The following is a 16201-nucleotide window of genomic DNA, read 5'->3' as shown; positions in this document are numbered from 1 at the left end:
GAGAGACCCAAGAGCAGGCTAAAGGAATTAACGATATTAGCTCAGTCTATGTACTATAGAGGAAGAGACAGGAGCAGTATGGGCAACCCGACTTGTGTTATAGTCACAGCTTTAGGCCCGAATAGGCCATCACGTTGCATATCTAGAGTATATACAAGGTGTCCATATATATCTTCTTTCTCTCAATGGTGGTGGTTGTTCCATCTACTTCAACCTGGATGATGTGCTCAGTATCCCTTTTTCACGATGACAATTGCTGCGAGGGAGGTGTTTATAGTATCAACCCTTTTTGTAGTTTCCCTCGCAGGGTATGTTGATTGAGAAGTTTGAGGTCGTCCGTAGAACCTTCATATAGTGTTGAGGGGTGTTTGGTGCATCAGGCCCGTGGTATTCAGCGCGACTAGGTACGGTATAGTACTCGAGAGCGAACAGCAGCAGCGTTGATGCCTCAACATCACACGAACTCAAGTGACCACGATATTGGGGTGTTGGAAGAAAACGTACTCCAGCTCGATCCGACGAACACTATGAGGATTGTAAGAGGAAGCTAGTACCCTTGCGTTGTCATTCGTGATGCGTCGGATGATGACAATTGCATGAGTACTAGTGGTTACCTTGTGAGCTAAACATGTATATCTATATAGATGGGTAGAAGAATTAAACGGGGAGACATCCTTAGCAGCCTTCTCGAAAGCATCAGCGCCGTACATGATACAAGTGTCTCAAAGCCAGGGGCTATAGTGATGTAAAGTGACGTCCACCCCGAATTGTCATATGTATTTGACATCACGGCGCCCCGTTGGTAAGGAGGATCGATGCCGCCTCGGCATGCGTTAGAAGCGTCCTACCTTTGCTGCTAGTTGTGTCTTGACTGGACCTAGCGTTGATGATCGTGGCATCTGCCCCCGGCGGCCACGGCGGTAGACCTTGTGGCAAGCAACCGGTCCGCCGCGTCACGCATCAGTTTTTTCTTTATTTCTTCTATCTGCAGCACTATGGGTGCAAGCATGCAAGTCGTAAGCAGTGGGGTGGTCGAACCGATGAGTTAGAGAACATGGTGATAGGTAGTTTCCGATATCTTCGTTGCGCGATATGATTTTAGAGCGTTCGGGCACGTAGAATTCCACGTTCAGCTCCATCTCTGTTGAAACACGACAGGCTTAAACAACTCTTGGGTAACACTTGGAGCTGTAGATGAGGCCAGGTACTCTCGGGAGGGGCGGCTTAATCTCGAGCGAGTTTGGCCTCCGAAGAAGGGGGCCGATGAAGGGTCGGGTATTACCACCCGGCAAACGGCTTGCGGGGTCTTGAGCTGCAGGCGGGAAACACTATCGGACGGTCAGGTTATCAGCTGGGACCAGAATGAGGACTTCCGTATTTCCCTCTCGTCGGTTTCGGCTACCGGCCACTGTCAAACGGGGTTCCGGTCTCTAGGACTGCGAGGTCTGGTCTCATCTTGGATGTACTGATCTCTTGTTTGGTAGTTCATTCACAGTAATTGTATAGTGTGCATATTTCTTCTCTTCGGTCATGGCCTGTAGCAAGGCTCTATAGCTTTCGATGATCTGGTTTCGTCTCGAGATCCTCCGGTGGGGTTGGAGCGTCTGCCGTATAAGTCATCAGATAGTTGACCCTAGCGACGAACGGATTTCGACGCGTTCTGGACGTGGCCTGAGGACCGCATTGCATATGTGACACTTGTCCGTTATGAGAATCATGATTTCTTCTTTCTACCAGCGGCAAATATGCCTCCCGCTTCGGGCCACAAATCCATCATACATATCCCACACACTCTCTCTTACCGGCCGAATAATCCCCAAGTGCAGACGACACGTCGTTTTGGCCCCCAAAAGCATGGACGAATCAGGCAGTCCGCCATGTGGTGGGGGTCTTTGGTTCTGGACTGCAGCTGTCAGAATATGGGAATCCACTCTGACCTCACTAGAGAGACGGGCCGACAGCCGCCGGGCCTTCCTTGTTCGGGGCAAAAGGCAATGCTAACGATGTTGTACTGATGCCACAGTAGCAGGCAGTCGGCGATGTTGAGTCGCGCCTGTGTCTGCGGCAATGATATCGCAGGAGCATGATGTCTATCATCATGTGATCGTGATCACCGTTCGCTTGGCGCCATCCTCCACAGACGTACATCATCTACACAATTGTTCCCGCTGGTACTTCTTTCTGGTGATGTGATGTCCCAGATTTATGCTTCACCCCTGTCCTTGCTTCGGTGGGTTGGTGTGGTGGACACTACCTAGGTAGAATGTAGTATTCTGCTATCCCTGCTAGACTGGGCAGTAGTGGCAGTCATTAATAGCCAATGCTGGCCAGCAAACGAACGACAATCTCAGAGCCTCCAAAGTTGCGTGCGTTCCGACACTCAGTCTCCCTATTATTGATCCTTCCAATCACAACATGACTGACCGTTTGCACAATCTTAAACCGAACGCCTTGCAGCAACATGGGGGTAAAAAGAAAAATAGTGACACATCACAAACAACAACAAGTATGCCATGTTGACCACTCATTAATCCACCCGCCCGCCCAACTGCCTCTGGGTCAACCTCACTTTGCCCTGCTTATCACAGCGGCGTTTGGAACGGCACTCGTGGTGGTGACTTGGGCTGCTGGTCCAGGTTGCTGGTTCGGGTCGCCCTTGTATCGTACGGTCCATTCATTGCCATTCTCGCCTCCCATGGCGACTTCCATCAGGGTGTAGTAGATCACTCCATGCTCAGCCCGTGGCACGGAGATGTCCTTCGAGAGTTGCCGCGAAACTGCTCGCGTGGCGTCTTCCGTGTCTCGTCCTTTTGCCTGCCAGATTCTATGAGCAAGATGGGATAGGGATCAAGGTAGCCATGCAAGAAGTCTTACAAGACATGTGGCACATGTGCTGCCGTTCACGTAAACCCATTCTGGGCAATTGTCTGTATAGAAGTACCTGCATTGATACTTGTATAGTCCTCCTCCTCCTGGTTTACTCATGATGGTGGTCTGGGAGGCGGCAAGCGTAAGCAGATGAGGTTGGTAAAGAGCACCGGCCGTACTGCTGTAGGAATAGCAGCAAGAAGAGGCACAGACAGGTGTATCCAAGGTCTTATCCGCTGACAGTAGCAATGGCGAAGATGTTCAAACTTGAAGAACTGCTTAGCCCCGTGTGACGGAACTGGAGTAGATATAGGGTCCCGCTGAAATCCAGAAAAGAGGTGGGGATGTGTAGTCAATGATCTACTCGGGGGGTCGGCGGCGGCAGGGTATGGCACCATCTTATATAGCTTCCGAGTCCATAGTCGAAGGAGTCAGGGCATCCCTGAGCGAGACCCGGTGGGGATACATGATTCCGATATCACGCCTTTCAACTGTATGCGTGCATCGCAATCTAGACCCGTAGCCAGGGTCGGCAAACAGCACTCGTGCCGCTTGATCAAGAATCGCGACGGCGACGTTTTGGTCAACCAAGCAGGGTGGGCTCTGCATTCAGTCCCTCGGTTGCAGCCACCAGGGAAAAGGTCAGACGATGCTGTCGTAGATCATGGCAGGATGGCCCAATGGGGTCTGGGGGATGAGAACGCGAGAGCCGTTGCGATTGTTATCGCAATACCACGATGTGCGCGTAAGGTGGCCTGGGGTTCCGGTATCACGGCAGGCCTTGAAACGAACCGAAGCGATCCATGGCTGCCCCAAATGACGGCCGTGTTCCTATTGGGGACGCCTGCCTGCATTCTCGAGCAGCGTATTCCTGTGACAGGAGGCTAATAGCGATAGCCGTTCTCTGTCAGAGAGGGAGGGATGTTGGTACATTCCGTACATGCAAACAGGAAGTAAAATAGGCCCCTGCCCTGCGCAGGGGGTCGTCGTTGTTCGGAGCCCCAGAAACCCCTCCCGCCCTCCCAAAAGCCCCCAAAGCCGCTTAGCACCGTCAAATTCCCCGGCAGACAAGGGGCGGCAGTTACAAAGGACCCTGGACGCATCTGCACCTTCTTTCCCCCACACACTTGCAACTGTCGTGCCAATTCATGATTTCGCAACCAACCGCCCTCCCTCTCCCCTCCCCTCCCCTTGATGCCGATCACTGTATCTACTTATGCTTGTGTCTCTGGCCATCATCAGTCTTCCGAGCTTATCCCATTCACCATCTGCATATATATCCGCTGAACCGACGTCTTTCTTCCCCATGAAGCTATCGAGCACGACAATCAATTGAGATGCTGATAGGGGATTTCGGGCTGGCTCTTACCGGACTCACCTACTTCGGAGCTCGGCAAGAATTTACCTGTACCACTCCAAACACCGTTTTGGGCAAGCAATGTGTTTTGCGATACCCGGTACCAGTGGCATGGATCTCCAATAAGCTCACAATATGCAAGTCGCCCAAGACGGTCCCCTCCCTTAGACCCATGCAGCGATGATGACCCTCCAACTCCACGACTGGAGGATGGACCGCTCAAAGAGAAGGATGTCGCTTCAAATCCTGCCCGCTCCCTCCGCCCCGCCCTCCTAGACCAAACGCCCCATGTCGTTGAGGGGGGCAGCGGGGTGCTTGCTTCCTGGTAGGTGACTATCCTTACAGACTTTGTAAGTTACGAGACCTCCTTATGGGCATAGAAGCCTTGAGCCTACTATTTTCTTTCATATGTCTACCAAGAAGATGGATGACAACATTTTGTTTAGCCTGGGCGGCGTATTCAGAGCTCGTTCGGCTACTATCCCAAGATAACCTGTTAAGCCCCCCTACTTCAACGGCGTCCAAGGAAGTTCCGTACCTGACGTCTATTGAAAACATGTCCCTGTGAGAAGATGACTCGGTCTCATTACACGGGAACTTGACGCTCTAATTCTGCTTTCACTGTTGCGATGGGGCCCTCTGCTTTTGACCTCACTCACTCACAGCTGTCGCATAACCCTGGACACCGGTCAACGTATCTCACTCCCCGAATGTTAGTCCCATCATTCGTATTGGTCGACGACTGTGCAGCTTGCTGGCAACTGCAATACTTGAGTCTCGGCAAAAGTTTGATCATGGTAACCGTAGCGATGTGGCTTGTTTGCGTATTTCGTCGGCTTGAAATAAAGTGAGTGGCCCATCCCACTCTGGATATCCCGGGCGCCTTACGATTGGCGACTCATCCTAGGGCGCGACAGCGGACATTCAGCAGGGGTATTCCTCCCCCACATACCGGCCGCTCGCATAACTATTCTCGCACCATGCCCATCGTAATCCGGCATCATATGAGTTGGATTTATGCTACGTTGTTGACCGTGCCGTCTAGGCAAAGGATGTCCAAATTCCACGAGCGTCAGTCGACACGTCACAGTTCTCACTGATAGAGAGAAGCAGGTGGGCTCTTTGCCCATATAAACGCGAAACCGCATATCAATCTTAAGAAGGCCGGCCACCTCGATGCCTTCTGGAATTGAGAAAACTGGACAGATCCCTCCGGAAAGCCACGCCAGCTCATGCCTTGACCATAGCACGGCCTAAATCCAGGCTCAGTTCCGAGTGGATACCACGGTAAGACCGTTAAGGGGTATCTTGATTGTATGCCCATATTACCCAGCCACCGAGTTGCCTCTGGATCCAGCGAATGGCTTCCCTTATCCAGAATCGCATGCTTGTGCTATGGCTGCCTGTCATAGGGTGGCATTCAGGTGTACATACCTCACTGTCGGCCTCCAAATGTATGCAGAAGCGTGACAAACCGGTCAACGGCGGGAACGGGGTGACTTCCAGAGAGCACGAGCGGACTAAACAGGATAGGGTCGTGGACATATGATGCCGATGATCTATTAGGCACTGTTGGCTTTTTCTCATTTTTACAGCCAATGGGATACCTCCCAGTTCTCATACTTGGCCGTAAGTGTGAACACGCCTCGAGAAACGGCAGAAGGCTCCAATCGCATGACGCCGCCGAATAGGATCATATATTTTTGAGGGATAATACGATGTCTGGAGGTGCATTTTGCATGCATAGATATCTTTCCTCGTTTCTGCCAAGCCGGGATCAGGTGGGTGGCAGCAGAGAAGCATTCATGTAGATGAGTGCATACAATGAGAGTCCCCTGACTTCTAGACTCCTGGGTGGTATCGTATTGGGGCTGTTAGTCCTCGAGAGGTAAAGGAAGACCATGCATATGTACGGGTTGATCGGGTTGTCCTATTCGTCTGTCTTAGACCAAGGCAACACGACTTGAACGCCTAAGAAGCAAGCCACCTGCTGCTGTGTCACCCTACCTCCTGTCTAGTGGCAGCCCTCAGTCCGCCCACGCCCGCCAGTCGCTGGTCTGGTCCGACCTACTGCGTACATGCTTCTGCCTCCTGGGTGGGCTTCCACTGCATCTCTCTTGAGCCGCAGACCTCGTGGTACGATCTGCCGTAGCCGAACCGGTGTCCAGCCCGTTTGGGGTATTATTCTAGTGAGCAGCCGGCAACCTCTCCTATTGGAGAAACCGCCCCCGACATAAGATGAAAACAAAGTCCTAAGACCGTCCTTTCTGAGACCTTGTCCCCTTTTCATCATATGAGCCGCCATCCATACTTGGTTCCCATGCTCGCGTTGCCTGCCCCTGGTCTGTCGTCACTTGAACTGCCCTGTCACACGACCCCCCTTTCACCCTGCAGCACTGGGCTGCGAACATCGCCCCCCGCGGCGACGATCTGGGCCGTCTTATGCGTTGCGCATCTGTGGTGTAATTCGGTGTTTACTTATCTTGGGCGTGCTACTGCTGCTTGCCCGATTCACATATGAGGAGCTATTATTCCCTTGGATGGTTGAATGCACTGCTTTCCATCTAATTAATACCTACCTACTTAGGTGCTTTTCGTGATAATCGACAAGCCAGTTAATCCGTCTAAACGTAATTGATATCCAGTGGAATAAACAGTCTGGATACTACGCCAATGACACTGAACTATCCCTGATTCGAACAGTGCGGCATAATCTAGAGGGAGCAGCGTTTTCGCGCTCAAGTATAACATGGCTGGTTTTGAGCATTGAAGACCCATCAATATCAGGAAGCGGACCTTGGGACACAGAGACCAAGGGACAAGACAGCGATGGAACGTTGATGATTTGATTGAACAACCAGTGATACAATACTATAAACAGTTCGTACATCTATCTAATACTACAGCAGTACAATGAGCCCATAGTGACTCGGCTAACAAAACACAATAACTCGATACAACAAAACGCAACCTAACCCTTGAACTCGGTCAGTCCTTCGTCCTCCTCCAGAAGCGCACCGAATGAGAATGGAGTGAACATGTGGCCGGCAAATTCGGCATATTTGGACTGGGCCTCGACCCATTGTAGTCGAAGCGAGTGCAACATGGCCGAGCAGCCTTCCATGGCAATAAGAATGGCGCAGGTAAGGAAGAACCAGCCGCCAAAGCCGATAACAATGGCGATGACTCCAATGACACCCGTCATGGAAAGAGTCGGGCCGAGGGTCATGGTCCAGAGCACGCTACTGAGCTGTTGATGGGCCAGGGAAAGAGCCCAAAGACGAAGATAGGAAGCCGTGTGCGAAACGCAGTTCAGGCAGAATTCTGTTGTCAAATGTTAGCTGCGGATCTTTCTGGAGCGCAGAGAAGCTGGGGAAGAACATACCGATAGTGTGGATAACTTGGTGAATCATAACCTCACTGAATTCGAACTCTCCGTGGCCGTCCTCGTCGTCATCGTGGTTCTGGGCGATCATAGCAACACCCTCGCCATCTTCGCTATCCATGCTCGGGCGGCCGTTTCCAGTGATATGACCGTCACCATCCTCATCATCCAGAGCCGACACTCTCGATGGTTCGCCAATGCCGCGATAGCCCTTGGCGCGCGCACGATTGTGCTCATAGCGGAGATAGAATGGCTTCAGGAAGAGAAGAATGGGAACCTGAAGGAATGCCAATCCAAGCAAGAACTTCTGGACACTAGCCTGCACAGACTCCTTGTAAAGCGGAATGTCAATGTACCCCGGGTTCAAGAACATGTAAATGAGCATGTTCAGCAGACCCGGAGGTTGCTGGCCGGCGGCATACCAGTCAACGGACCACTTGTAGATAATGCATCCGACAAGGTAACCGAAGATGGACTGGAAGAAGATCATGCCAGGGACAAAGTTGCCCCAAATGTCGATGGGCTTCTTGAAGTGGCGTGCGTTGAAGAGCGACAGGACGAGAGAGTAGGTCATATGCGCCCATCCAAGAATGATACTCATTTTCATCTTGTAACTGTTGCTGAAGAGAAGGTCGTTCTCAGCCCCGTGCCATCTCCAGTCGAGGCCGAATGGGTAACGGTAATCGCCCTTGAGCTCGGCGGTCAAGACCTTGCCTTGCTCCCAACCTTCTGGCACCTTCCACTTCCAGGCGCTGTCGAAGAAGCTGAAGCTCTGAGAAAAGACATCGTTGTAGATGAGACCGGTGTAGAGCGAGAAGATCGCCATGATAAGGGCGATGTATCGGCCATAGTAGATCATGGCAAAAAGTTCGAAGGTGACCTTCTTGAGAGGGCGCTCCCAGTAGATCATGGCCAGGGATGCACACAGCATGATGACAGCATGTCCGAAGTCACCGAACATGACGGCGAAAAGGAAAGGGAATGTAACAATAGCTGGCAGGGCAGGGTTGACCTCTTGGTACGAAGCTGTGCCGTAGGCATTGATGATGGTCTGGAAGGCCTCAGTAAACTTGTTTGTCTTAAGGTACGTCGGAGGCGTCTTGTTTGTTCGGATCTCGTTGATGATAGATGGGACAGAGAGGCCAGCACGATTGGTGACGTCCTGAAGGGTGGAGCGGATCAGAGGTAGATCGTTGCTGGGACACCATCCTTCGGCAATCAATGTACGACGCTGGCGGTCAAAGGAGAACAGGTTGAGCGTCTGGTACGCGGCCTTTTCCTTGGTCACGAGAATCATCCAGGCAGACAGAGACTGTGCGATCTGAGTCAGTTCAGCCTCCAGAGTCTGCTGAGTGTTCTTCAGCACGTTCTGCACATCGTTCAGGCGCGCGTTGACTTCGTGAATCTGATCACGACGCAAATCGCTATTCTCATCAACGTTGTAGATCTCGGCTCCCATCGACTCGGAGATCTTTCGAATCTTGGCCAGAATCTCTTTGCCGTGGGCGAAGATGACGAAAACGTTCTTGTTGACGGCCTCGTTCGTGGTAGGATCGATAAGGGGCTCCGGGATCTCTGACTGGTTCATGTAGAGATTACCACGGAGTGTTCGCCACAGGATACGCTCAAACGCGGCGATGCGATCACGGGAAATGACACCGGCAACAAAACCGATGTTCATGCCCGAGAAAGAGCGCTCGACATCGGGGGCCTGGTTGTGCTGCTCGACGTCCTGCAGAAGAGGAGCATCGTCGTCCTCAGTCGATGCTCTGATCTCCTCCACGTTGCCATGCGCTCTGTCAAAGAAGCCCCCGGCCTCGCGTAGTACCCAGCGCCACTCGGTCAGCTCGACCTCGCGTTTCTTCAGGGTTTCGTAGCTTTCGTTAAGCTGATGGACGCGCGACTCCAGGCTTTGGCTGCGTTCAGCCAACTCGTCGATTTCGTTTGTGCTGGGCGCAGCAAGGGTCTCGACGTCTAGGTCGAGCTTGCGGACGGGGATGGCGGATTTGTCCATCTGGTGATGGAAGTAGCCTGGTAGTGTTTTGTTTTGATCAGCTTAATGTCTCGTTGCCCATCGCCGTCATCAAATACTCACGCAGCTGGCGTTCGACATTGTCGAGACGACGGATCTCCTGTGTGTAGGTGCGTTGGAAGGCGGTAACCTCGCCGTTGAGCTGTGGTGGGAGTTAGTCGCGTCGCAGGCAAGTAGGAGCTGGATGGTGATGACGACGTACATCGCGAAACTGGACCAGCCCAAGCTCTCCCAAGGCATTCACAACCTCTCTGCCGATTTCATTGGAGATGTACAGCTGCACCATGCTCATGTCCGCCGAGCGGAACATGGACGTCTGTGATGGCGCCATGGTTGTAGCTCTGAGCTGTACGCGCGGTTTAACGAGATGGATGTGAGGTCTATCTAGTCCAAGGTGAAGCTCGGAACGACCAATGCATTGCAGTAGCAGATTACGTCGGCCTTTCCCCGGAAGTGGCTGGGACCGATCCGTGGAATTGTGGCTCTGGATGTGACGTTGTGGCGCAGCAATGACAAAACAGTAGCTGAGGCCCACTCCCAGACTAGGCACTTATGTACTTACATAAAGGCGGCAGACAACGGGATGAGATGCACAAGAGAAACATTGATATACGCAGGACATAACCTAATTCCAACGTTCTTCAGTTAGAAAATAGCAGCGAAGTGAGCGACAGTGACTAGTCAATCAATACCTATCAAGTCTGTCCTAATCCTGATCTGTCTCATTGGCGCTTCCATTCACCAACCCTGCACAATGCTCAAATCCATTAATCCCTTCGTTGACCTCGCCTGGCTCGACTGACATTCGTACCCCCCTCACACCTCTACGGTCTTCCTAAACGATGGGGGTGTCGTTCATAGATTCGATGATATCAGGCAGTCCATTGTGGCCATGTTCCATGAAATGGAACCATTGGAACCAGACCAGACAGAGCCAGAATCGGAGACCTATGTTTGTCATTCAGTAGAAGTCTAAATACCACACGTACTTCCTGCTTACCACGGCGCTGCTTCAGCCTGTAGAAACCCATGCCTGATCTAACGAGATGCTGCAGTAGGTCCCCGACCCTGATATTCGCGGCAATAGAGTTTCCAAATTGAGACCCGGAACTACGCATCGTACGTCGGAGCTCGGTATCTTCGCGTCGTAGATCCTCGGGCGTTATGTAGACTCGAAAGATGACCAGTGCCATCGGCTCCGTCTCGTTCTCTGAAGGTTCGGGATAAAGTACGATCTATTCGAGCCTCATAGTTAGTAACGAATACCCTTGCAGGGTAACCACGAAAGTACATGCAGCTTACCATGCGCTCACCGGAGAGTTCGAGACCGATACACCAAGTCGAAGTGTCAGGTGGTATCAGAGGAGGTAGTTCAGGAATATGCTGAGGCATTAACCAGACCCCTTCGACAATCTGGCCGCACAGTGCCTCCCATCCCAGCCTGTCCAGACTGCCCTGTTCGTATATGGCAAAGTATATTATTTTTAGACCTAGGAATGTAGTGGGCCACATGAGTGGCCAGGGGTCTCGGGCTTGGGCTCGGGCTCCAGAGAAGAGCCAGCGTACGAGTCGTTGCATGACTGTTTGGGATATATTTGGTATAACGGCATATGACAGAATAGAGAGCCAAAAGACTGTTGTGAATGAATGCAGAATCTTGTGGTGGAATGTTCGAACTGGTGGTCGGCTTCGCGATATGTCAGCTCTGGTTTCGCGAGAAAAAGGAATTGGCATCCTGTTTGTACATTGCCGTAGAAGGAGAATGGCACCTTCCTGCCAGTTCAACCACCTGGCAGCAATGGAAGGAGCGATTCTACACTCCTCGATTGAGGCATGACTTCCTCCAAATGCGCTGTGCATGATAGGTAGCTTGATTGAAGGAGCGACGGAACCTACTAAGTAGGTACCTAGGTAAATATCCTCTGTGTTTATGCGAGAGACTTACCTGCAGAGGCCGGCGAGACCTTAGGTATATGGTCCTGGGGCCACCTCCTTTCTCCACACATAGTTAGCATCCAGAAAGTCAAATACAAAAGACAGCATACAACATATAACTAGTTCCAACACCCAAGTATTACGGTAAGAGGCGGCTGGTCCGTCTGATTTCAGCCCCGCATGAAGATTGTTTCCAGGGGGGTGCCCCAACTCGGCAGCCAAGCATCGCCTGGCTTGCGGCCGGACGGCGGCAGAGGCCCGAATCTTCCGCCACCTGGGCCCTAGGTGCCAGATCCCATGACCCACCATAGGCGGGAGCTAAATGCTGGCCGCGCCTTGTTTCGGTTGCTTCTTCTGCAGAGGCGCCAACGAATGGGCGAAAGGGGCCTGGGAAAGGGCGATTCCTCAGCCGAGCCTAGTCATTCGGATAAGCCCTCGGCAGTCTGGTCCGCCAGGGATATATGGGTGAAGACCTTCCACAGCTCAGGTCGTATAGACCCAGAGAAGTCCGAATCATTCAGGCGCTGCTGATCCATACATGATGGCATCATATGGTAGGGGCAGCGCTGTCTAAAAGGGGTGGCTTTGCTAATATCAGGGAGAGAACAGCCTTCCACCCGGATTAAATGGGACATGAAGTCCTCTTCCTTGAATCACGGCGATCTTTCACATCCCACCTTGAAACAATATCTCGAGAACCAGCCCGTACGTATAGTATAATCTGCCGCGAAATTGTAGCATCATGATATATTCATTAGTAAAGAGCTGCATAAATGCAAGCCCACTGTGTGATGAGAGCTACCTAAGCGCCATGCAAATAATGAAAATGCCGATTCACGCGATCTCGTGTGATCGTCCCAAACGCCCAATTCCACACACTGCCTGTTACATATAAATCGAATCGTACCTCGTAAGTAGTTTTCAGACATTCCTATGCTAATTTGTCTCTTTAACCACCCGTGGTATCGCCAACAACAACGAATGGGCTCACTCAACTCGCAAATTGCTCTAAATAAGCATGTTGAGAGCCAAGGCAAGCACGAAGAGAGCAAAGGCGGACGAGGTCACGGCGCTCTGCTTGGGGGCTGCGTTGCCGAAGCCGCGGCCCTGGAATCCGAAAGTGACGTTCTGCTTGACGCTGGGGTTGTAGCAGTTGCCGCCGATGATGTCGAGATTTTTCAGATCGTTAGCGACGTTGAAGAACATGTACTGCTTCTGGTCAATTCCCTCGAAGCCGGAGGTATCGTAGGGGAACAGATCCCCATCGTCCGTAGCGGTCGTGTTGCGAAGGAAGATGCACTGAACCTGGCCGGGGTAGTCCTTGAGCATAGCAGGGTATGCCTTCATGACATCCGAGTTGGTAGTGTCGCCCATCAGGATAAACTTCCGCTGCGGGAACGTCTGGAAGATCTTGTCCAGGAGAAAACGACGAATCTGAAGCGTGGCCGAGACGTCCGAAAAGTTGAGGGGCCGCGTATCGAATGAACCAAGGGGGTACGTCTTATAAATGAATCTACACAATATGTTAGTACTCCTATGCTGCCAGCAAGGCCCAACAGTGTGAACTTACTCCATGTAGTTTCTTGTCACCTGCTCGGGGGTGGTTGTCAAGTAGTGGAAGTGGAAATCCGGAATGCTCGTGGACCAGTTGGCGTAGATTTCGGGCATGTTCATCCAGGGAGTGAAGGGGTGGGCGAAGGAGTTCAGCAGTCCCTCCTTCGGTATGTAAATCTTGGTAATGCGCAGGATGTCGTCGATATCGGAAATGATGGTAAAGCCCGTGGGCGGCACCAGGTATGCCGTCGCGTTGCCCGACGTTGTGCCATTGACATACATATTGAGGGACTGGATGGACTTTGTGGCATTTCCAGCCATCATGTGACCGCCATTGGCTCCGGTGGTGTTCTTGAGCTTGACGAAGGTGTCAAAGTCGCCCTCAACTGTGGTCTCATACGGCAATGTGATGACCTGGGCTCCTCCCTTCGCGTTGACCACGCCGCCACTAGCGTCAGGCTCAACAGAGACATCGTTCTCGAAATGGACAGTAACGTTCTCGTGCGCTTGCTGCACGACATTGATGGATCTGGTCAAGTTCCTGGCCTGGTCTTGCTGGCTCGGGGGCAGGTCTTCAATGTCGGTCCCAATCAGGAATACATTGGCAAGACTATCAACCTTGTCCTGCTGGATGTTAGGCTGCTTGTAGACGTTTCCGTGAACCCGAACGTTCCAGCCTTCGTCGGTCCAGTTCGCGTAGGCCCTGTCAACAATTAGCGTGCTGCCTTAGAATCCAGGCTCGCCAGCCAGAAAAACAAGACGAAGAACTTACGGGACATTGAGGACCTGTGTCGGTGTCGCCTTCAAGTCATCGTCATTGATCCCGAGAGATTTCTTTACCTTGTCCTACAAGTGCACAATATCAGCACGACTTGGAACCATATGAAGCGCGATTGGGGCGGCATTAGGGCGGTATGTTACTTACGCCAGTGGGGAAATCTTGGAAGTACTGGGGGATGCCAGAGACGACATAACTGCTAACGCCGCTTCCTAAACTTTTGACCAAGCTTGCCACATACGTGCCAGCCTCGAAATCGCGCGGCAGCACGGGTGCAGCAGTTACCATCGGATGCGGCATCGCCACTGGCTCGGGTGCTGGTGCGGCCAGAGCCACGGCAGCGCACACCGACAGAGGCGCGAACGAGCGCAAGAACGACATATTTTGGCGTCGGTCAACAGCGTGTTGAATGGGCGATCAGGTTGTCAGAAACCGAAATCGGGCGAGCAAGCGAACACTTGCGAAAGAAAACAGGCAATCAAACAGCAACAAAAGGATGTTGGATGCCGCCTTGTCTCCCGCCGGCTTTTGAGAGCCAGAAATACCACTATGGGTCACAAAATAAGTAGCTGGAGTGACTGCGCTACATCGAGCACACATAAACGCACTCTAATCCCAGCAGGTGAGAAGAGACGAAAAGTCCGGTATTTCATTGGGTTGGCAGGATTTCAGATGGCTCCTTAGCCAGGGCAGAGTTCCAACATCCTTCTCTGGATGATGTCATACCGGGCGTTCCTGCGCAACAGTTTCAAACTAGCTGGCCTTGGACTGCAGTACAGGGTTAAAAAGGATCCAGCGCGTCTCCCCTACTCCTTTTGTTGTCAACATGAAATTAACACCCACCTATCCGCGATGCAGCCCGTATTTTTGGCGCCGTTTCATTCGTCCCATCAGTCGCATGCTTACTTATTTGTGAGGCCTCATACTTGCGTTGGCATCAACCCATCTCAGCTCGACCCAGATCTTGGCCTCTGTCATATGTAGCGTACCACAGCAGGCCATCCACGCTGCCAAGTCCGAGTTCAGCCAACGCATCCAGCATCTTCACTTCAGCCTTGCCTCCCCGTCTTTCTGCCCCCTTTTGAGTGAACCCCAAAGCAATCAACACTTGATCAGTACAGCTTGTTGCAGGTTTTGCCCTCTATTTTGGTATGCGTTCTTTTTTATCTATTCCCGCCCAGTCGATGCACCCATCGCCCGTAGAGACTCGCTCAAGTCTCAAGGTTGATACTACGGCCAAACCTTGCGTAGAGCTCAACCTTGAGCTGTGTCATTTCGTCTCGGATCGTGCCCATCTTGTCCTCCAGAGCTGACACGTCTTCTTCGATCATGGAGCTCGAGGTAGCGAGCATCTCTTGCGCTTGTTCTAGCGGAACGTTGAAGAACGCATCGCCGATCTTATATCTTTAAGTCATGTTGTGAGGTCAGCCATAGCCATTTTCGAATGTAGGTCCGTGAATCGTAAATGTGTAACGTGGCTGTAGAGGGCGCTTCTTACGGTACGAGTTCGTCTTCATCGGCCAATTCCAGTTCGGTGGTGATATCATCGAGTTCTTCCTTCTCCTTCTGCAAGCGCCTCTCGCATCAGCAGGTGGTCGACGGGGCAGTGAGTAGACGCGGTGGCCAAAAGGAGGAACGCACATGCTTGACTTTGAGCTCCTCCTCGATGTTGAGCTCTTTCTGGTGTAGGCGGCTGAACTTGTTGATCTTGTCCTGGTCTTCGCGGCGCACCTCGACCTCGTCGCCAGCTGCGACCTCTTCCTCCTTAGACAACTGCACGAGCGCACGGCGATCAGTAAACGTGTCCGATACGAAAAGAACAAGATGGATTGCAGCGTACCATACGCCGGTTCATTATGACGATTTCGTGATGCGCCGACTCCAATCTAGGTGCTTGGGTAGTTATGATTGTGTGTCGCTAGACTGCTATTGCTATCCAGGAACTCCAAAAAAAAGAGGTAGCCACCCCGCGATTTGGTTTAGGCGGGGTCGTTGATAGTGATTGGCCTCGGACCTACTTGCAGGTACTACATCATTTACCCAAACCCTTCCGAATGGATAGGATAAAAAAAGAGACTACATATACTTGTATCCATATTGGATGTATGATGTGAACACTGGATAAAGGCCGTATATATTTTGCCAGGAAACGAGGATGCTTTCCGGTTGGGCAATGGGAACAGGGCAAATTTGTCTCCCACAAGAGGTTGTATAGGATAGGTCCATGAGCAGTCACACATCTATTACATTGATGTATGCAATCTCTTGACTATTCGGCCTGAGCACAGTTCG

At 51.9% G+C, this 16201-nt stretch overlaps 5 protein-coding genes across 5 annotated transcripts; all 5 read right to left on the bottom strand.

Annotated features, from left to right (window-relative positions):
* Positions 1-2565: 2565 nt before the first annotated feature.
* PG986_009588 (uncharacterized protein) lies at positions 2566-2985 on the bottom strand (the record flags this gene model as incomplete). The annotated part of the gene is made up of 2 exons (XM_066845810.1): positions 2566-2814; positions 2875-2985. 2 exons carry the CDS (start codon positions 2983-2985, stop codon positions 2566-2568), a joined length of 360 nt encoding a protein of 119 aa, XP_066698208.1.
* Positions 2986-7196: 4211 nt separating this feature from the next.
* On the bottom strand, positions 7197-9973 carry PG986_009587 (V-type proton ATPase subunit A; the record flags this gene model as incomplete). The annotated part of the gene is made up of 4 exons (XM_066845809.1): positions 7197-7549; positions 7611-9641; positions 9706-9784; positions 9845-9973. 4 exons carry the CDS (start codon positions 9971-9973, stop codon positions 7197-7199), a joined length of 2592 nt encoding a protein of 863 aa, XP_066698207.1.
* Positions 9974-10477: 504 nt separating this feature from the next.
* On the bottom strand, positions 10478-11220 carry PG986_009586 (uncharacterized protein; the record flags this gene model as incomplete). Its single annotated transcript, XM_066845808.1, has 3 exons — positions 10478-10590; positions 10643-10877; positions 10945-11220. The coding sequence occupies 3 exons, from the start codon at positions 11218-11220 to the stop codon at positions 10478-10480; spliced, it is 624 nt and encodes a 207-aa protein (XP_066698206.1).
* A 1365-nt stretch (positions 11221-12585) lies between these two features.
* Positions 12586-14290, bottom strand: PG986_009585 (uncharacterized protein; the record flags this gene model as incomplete). The annotated part of the gene is made up of 4 exons (XM_066845807.1): positions 12586-13090; positions 13148-13834; positions 13904-13977; positions 14057-14290. 4 exons carry the CDS (start codon positions 14288-14290, stop codon positions 12586-12588), a joined length of 1500 nt encoding a protein of 499 aa, XP_066698205.1.
* Positions 14291-15120: 830 nt separating this feature from the next.
* Positions 15121-15764, bottom strand: PG986_009584 (Gim complex component GIM3-like protein; the record flags this gene model as incomplete). The annotated part of the gene is made up of 4 exons (XM_066845806.1): positions 15121-15313; positions 15408-15475; positions 15551-15682; positions 15750-15764. 4 exons carry the CDS (start codon positions 15762-15764, stop codon positions 15121-15123), a joined length of 408 nt encoding a protein of 135 aa, XP_066698204.1.
* Between the last annotated feature and the right edge of the window lie 437 nt (positions 15765-16201).

The sequence above is a fragment of the Apiospora aurea genome, assembly GCF_038362705.1.
Source record: "Apiospora aurea strain CBS 24483 chromosome Unknown utg000006l_segment0_segment0, whole genome shotgun sequence".
Classification (NCBI taxonomy): Eukaryota; Fungi; Ascomycota; class Sordariomycetes; order Amphisphaeriales; family Apiosporaceae; genus Apiospora; species Apiospora aurea.
The sequence above is the reverse complement of the archived record's forward strand: the minus strand, read 5'-3'. Positions and strand labels throughout refer to the sequence as shown.